This window comes from Gopherus evgoodei, chromosome 9, assembly GCF_007399415.2.
Source record: "Gopherus evgoodei ecotype Sinaloan lineage chromosome 9, rGopEvg1_v1.p, whole genome shotgun sequence".
NCBI lineage: Eukaryota > Metazoa > Chordata > Testudines > Testudinidae > Gopherus > Gopherus evgoodei.
In genome coordinates this window covers 97062130-97068209 of record NC_044330.1, presented here as the reverse complement: position 1 = coordinate 97068209, position 6080 = coordinate 97062130, and the positions used below count along the sequence as shown (strand labels likewise).

At 40.0% G+C, this 6080-nt stretch overlaps 1 protein-coding gene across 3 annotated transcripts in view; it reads right to left on the bottom strand.

Moving 5' to 3' along the window:
* Positions 1 to 2149: 2149 nt before the first annotated feature.
* The window catches only part of RNF128 (ring finger protein 128), a 69178-nt gene continuing 65247 nt past the window's right edge, over positions 2150 to 6080 (bottom strand). For all 3 annotated transcript variants that reach the window (XM_030576055.1, XM_030576057.1, XM_030576056.1), the window contains 2 exons: positions 5044 to 5212; positions 2150 to 3680 (listed from right to left, as the gene is read on the bottom strand). In XM_030576055.1, coding sequence (XP_030431915.1) covers positions 3562 to 3680; positions 5044 to 5212 — 288 coding nt within the window. In that variant the 3' untranslated portion in view covers positions 2150 to 3561. The remainder of the gene's footprint in view (positions 3681 to 5043; positions 5213 to 6080) is intronic.

Below are 6080 nucleotides of genomic sequence, written 5' to 3'. Positions count from 1 at the left end.
CCTATGTGCCCCTATGATCCAGACTCAACCTTTTATATTACTAGCAGAAATATTAGAGAAAATTTAACTATTGCACTTTAGAGAACTGTAGAATGTTAAATAGGCTTTAGGATTCTATGTTCATATGGAGAAACCCAGCTACAAGAGAAAGGAGCAGAAATAGGAACTGCAAAATACATTACTATCAACTAGACTTCCTGTGGTTTGATTAGTCAGTTTGGACCAGATCTTGCTTTTGTTGAATTGTAGCCAGTGGAAGTTTAGCTACTGACATAACAGGGAGGAGGACAGAGTCCTTGAGAAACAGAGCTGTCATTATCCTTCGTTGTATTTGTTTCAGCTTGCACAACTCCCTTTTATGACCAATATCCATGTAATACTGATTCACGTCAGGCTGCCCGCTCTCCATGCTTGTCACATTCCAATCCTTCCTAACCAGTGGAGACGCACAGTTAGTGGAGACAGAGTGGATCAATGTGCAGAATCTGATTCCACTCAACTTCATTCACAAGTTGAGCGAACAAGATGACTAGTGCTTTCTGAGAACCACTGCTCTAAACTGTGGTCCGTGAGCCCCATTCAGGAGGTCTACAGACAGTTCCCTCTAAGGTGCAAGCCTGGGCAACCACACACGAGATAATGAAGGGCCACCCACGTAATTATTGGAGTCGCACAGGTGTTGCTCCACTAATTAGCTGCCTGGACCCTGGAGAAGACACATATGTAAGGTGAGGTGGTGGCCTTGGGGGGGAATAGGGGGCAGATGGGAGGAGGCAGTGGGAGGAATTTGGGATAATAGGGCTGCAGTGGCCAGAGAAAGAGGCGACTTTCTCCAGCTCCAGGGTTGCGGCTGTTGGGGGGAGAGCCCTCCATCCCGGCCTCAGCTCTGTGGCAGGGGAGAGATCTCCCCTCCCCTTCCCAGCCCTAACTCGAGGGCTGCTGTGGCAGGGGAGAGAGGTCACATCCATCGCATTAGAAAGGTAAGACTACTGTTCTTAAACTATGAGTTGTGTGCTTTTATTTGTGGAACAAATTTATATAGCACTTTTATCCAAAGCGCTTTACAATAGTCAGTGAAAGGTACAAACAAGATTTGGAAAAGTCATTAAGTGGTCTGCCGAGACCCTCAGCAATTTTCAGGTGGTCCACGAAAAAATATTTGAGAGCTTGCAGATTATCTAGTAATTTTTGCAAGAGTTATTTAATGGACACATACACTGACTGGATGTGTGTTTATCATCTTAATACTTTCAATTATTTAAACAGGTACAATAGTTCTTAAAATTATATGTACCATTGAACAGCCACATGGAATTCTGTAATACTTCTGCCACTGTATTTCAAGGTGTGCAATATCAATTTAAAACATATTGATGAAGGGTGCACATCGCCAAGCTAACATACCAGTTCTTAACAATAGCTGCTACTTTTCCATATCATCTTCTAGAACTGGAGTTAGAGCTTTACCGATCCCTTTTTAGGTTATCCCATCAACCTTTGTTTTTGCTCTTGAAATACCACCTTTGATTGTGTCTTTCTCCCATGCCACCCCTTCTGTAGGCAAGCTTGTAAAAAATCCTTAAAGCCACTTCGTCCTCCAACTCCCTTCTTAAAATTCCTCTGCCATGGTACATACAGAAAACAGACATCCGCAGGCCATTGTGAGAGCTGTTACAGATTGCCTATGAATTAGATATTCAGCTAGCCTACAATATATCATACCCCCACCCTCTCTCTCAACCCCCAACTCTTCCAGCTTGTTCCATGCACCTGTTATGGTTTGTCTCTTCAAACTGGAAGCTGTTTGGGCCACAGACTATCATTTCCTGTGCTTGTAGAATGGTTTAAAATGAGTTTAGGCCCTCAGCACTACTTCAGCACAAACAATAAACCTGTCAAAATAGTATTACCTATTATGTTATGGGTGATGTATACTACCTATCATGTGTATTACAATCTAACTGATGTTTTTGGTTTTTGAAACACCATTCTTCTCAGATATGGACATAAGGAGAAAAAACCAAACAGTTTTGGGATTGTGGATGGAAAAAGGAATGAGAAGCACTGAAATATCTGGTTACAGTCCACCCAGAAGAAGAATTTAGTAATAAAAGTGGTTCTATACAAACATACACGAGTATCGGACAGGTCATTTGAATACAGTTTTATTTACATTTTCATATTCAAAGGAATTCAGTACAAATCATGAAATATTTACAACATTTTTAATCATACTACACAGAAGTAAGAAAATGCATTGTTTTCTCCCAAGAGATTCAAACAGTAGTACAATTATTGCTGTTCCTTAGACTAAATTCTGTTAGCATTAGTATTAGGAACAAATCCACAGAATAAAGACTAAAGACACAAAATAAAGTGCATTTATAGATGTACTTAGTTACCTTTGGTGGATGAGGCTCTAGACTTTGTACTAAGGCACCCTTGTGTTCCACTCTCCCCAAATATTAGAAAACTATCAGCAATTTATAGCTTCATTTACAGGAAATCAGTTGAGTCATTGCAAGTGTATCCAGTTTGCTAAACTAGGCACACCCTCCTCAATATTCAGTAGCATTCTTTACAACCTGTTGCCTTACCATGTTCTATTCAGTAGTTGTAGACCTTCACTCTCAGTTGACAGTCTTCAGCATTTCAGACTCCCACAAAGTGTGGACTAGCAAACATTGCTGGTGTTGCAGCTCTCTAGACAACCCCTGAGCCATATGATAGCCTTCAGACTCCATTCAAAAGTCCATTAATTCACAAGTTAGAAGCTTGAGAAAGTGAATAGGGTATTTAAAAAAAAAACCCACAAAAAACAGCACTTCTGGAATTGTTCCCTTTACAATATTTGCAAGTCAGACTTGACCTGCTATTTAAAACCCTTCAAATAGGTTTAGGAATATATGTTACATTATATGACGGATTAGACCCTTTACCTCATCTGAAATAGGTTTAATATTCCACAAAAATATTGGGGGGGCAAGAGAAGGTTGATAGGCATTTAGTTTGTAATTCTGTTCTACTAATTTGGTGCAGTGACAGTTAACATGATCATTGTTTTACACAAAACAATTAAGTCCAGACAGATTTCTATTACAACAAGATCAAAATTGATCTTTATATTAAATCTATTAGCTCCAAATCAAACAATTCTCACAGAGACAGTTACTACAGGAGAATCCACTTAGTACAATATTTAAAAAAGCAGCGTATGTTTTCACAGGCTGAATGGAAATGTCGCTGCACAAGAATGGCTGGTTTAGGAAGGTTTGGTTCAATGTTAAAATCAGATGGTTTTCTTCACATGTTCCTTTGAGAGTTTTATTTGAAGAATACTTGCACTAAATTCCATAAGGAAGATAAAAAGGTTTAAATAAGAAGGTTAAGTTTTCAAACCATGTAATTGTGATCTATTAAAAAATTTCATTTCATCCCAATATTTCCAATGCAACACTGCTGCTACAGAGTAGTTCATTTGTTATACTGTTTGACGTACATAATGACCACAACTGGCAGTTTGCTACAAAGGGTTCAGATTCCGCATTGCTTGACAGATTTTCAGGATTTGATTTCTTGAACGCGCGTTTCATCTGTTTCAAAGCTGGGGTTGTCAAGGTGAGGAAGGACCTCCACTTCTGGAGACTGGGACTCATTGTTTACAAGATACAGATTGTCATCTTTTAGGATGAAACAAAAAGAAAAAAAACAATAAATAGCTTTTGGTTCACTAAATTATCCTAAACCACACACACACACACACACACACACTTTTCCTCTTTGGAGCATCACACTCTCTATACAGACAGACCTACTAGCCATACGCTAACATGTTGCAACTGAAATGTTGCTTTGTACCCCTACATGAAGTCCAGACCCTTATGGGCTGCAGTTTGTTGTCCTCTCCCCACTACCTCACTGTTGGCACCTTTGGGAATAAATTATAATGCCAACTACTTTTGCGTTAACATCTCACTGAGTACACCCAATATGGAGGAGAGGGCCAGGTGTGTTGTGTGTTAGATCCTGGATAAGAGATGAAGACAGAAAGAAGCTTAACAAAAAGTAGCAGGTATTGTAGCCTCAAGCTAGCTACAATGCACTAAAACTTGAAACAAAAGACAGGGAATATAAATGCATAAAAGAGCTGGAGGGAAATGCAAATAAATATTAAGTGGCAAGGAGAGTAAGAGTTAAGCTATTTCAAATCACTATATAAATACACTGATGTGGCCAATGTTTGGCTGTGCGCGATGTAAAAATGTAGCCTTCAAGAATCTGGAATAAAAGAAAAAAAGAGCCACTTCTCTAGTCTGAGCAGAGCACACTAGCTCATCTGAACAATTCCACCTGCATTTTCCAGGGCAAGACACCCAACAGGTGGCAGCAAATACCATGCTTTCCCATTGTTTGTTTCTAATTATTCATTTGAACCATTTCCCATTGCACTTGCAAAAAAGCTCTCTGCTTGTTGCCTTTTTCAACATCATTCTGGAGTCCATTAGAAAAAAAAATAGTTTTTCAGGTGAGAAAAGCCCAGATAAAGCAACAGCAAAAATACTGAGCCATTTAGGAAGCTGAATTTAATAGGAAGATAAAACTTACAAGGGATACAAGTACAGAGCAATTTCGCTACATTTTCAAAGAGACTTTGCTGAGATGACACCTTGGGCATGGATCTAAGCAGAATTAAAGTTGAATCCACTGGTGTTTCCCTTAACTTCCACCTCAAGAATGGCGTCCTACCTTTTGTTTTACTGGTTAAGGGCCTTCTTCAATATTCACATAAGACCTGTGTTCCTATCAGACTTCTTTTTCTAGGAAGCTTTTTTTTTTTTTTTTACACTAGACAACAATAACCTTTGACTACTAGCCTTCACTAGAATTTGACTCGCCTGAACGTACTCTGCTTCTGTGTAGGGGCAATTTAAATAGCCATACCAAAACAAAACTGAAGTTGTCCTGCAGTATGAGAACGTGCAATGAGGGGCTAATGGAATTTGTATAACAAATTGACAGACACAGGGATCACTGAATACTTACGCTCTGAAGATGCATGTTCCTCTAGAGTCGGCTCATCTGTTCCTTGCACTGAAGCATATCCAGATGACGCAGTCTCACTACGATTATCCTCTTCATTAAGTGAAGCTCTATTCGATGCTTCATTGGACACCGTGGTCTGGAAAGACTCTGCTCCATCTTCTATATCCACCTTTGTAAAGTCAAATGATTTAAAATAAGGTGCAACTAATTGTCCATTTTATCTATGAAGTTGTAACCTGCCCAACACTGCTGTCATATTAAACCTTGTGTCTACAGGACAAGTGCAGCAACATGCCTGTTGCCTTCTTTTAGCAACCCTCCTGAGTCGCGCACAGTGAAACTAATGGAGATAAAATATGGAACAGAGGCTCATGGGCTAAGCAACTATCAGCTCGAAAAAACTGCCTTCCATTGGGGTCTCTTTCAGGGCCAGTGCTGCAAACCCTGGTGCTAAGCCTAGTTCTCAAGGTGCTGCTACAGGACAAGTTAAATCTATTTTACACACCCAGCAGAAGAGAAAGCTCAACTGACACCATCCAGTGAAGCAAACTGGAAGAGGTTCAGATACCTGTTACCTTGTGCACCCCTGTTCTCTGCACTTCCATTCCCCCTTCCTCCAAACACACACAATATAGTACAGTTGATTTCTCAACAGTGTCTCACTCTGGCACTTCCCTGGGTCAGAGGTGCCTAATAATAAATTGACAGTCTCTGATAAACACAAGCTCCTTAAAAGTATGTTATTAGAAGCCATCTGTTGAAGGGAGAAGAGCTCTCTGCCAGCCTTCTGGTCATCTAAAGACTCCTGGGGATTTAATTAAATAGCTGCAGGGGTGGTGGAATGGAGGGAAAGTGTTAATTACCTGAATCTGCCAAAAAATGCAGGCCAACCCCACTAACAACTAATTTATTGCAATAAGACTTGGAACTCTCAAATGCACACATCTGCTAGCCTGGTCTGCTATAAGACCCACCCAAATAGGTTTGCTGTTAAAAGCAGCTACTAACTCTTTTCTGTTACACTTTAATCTACAACG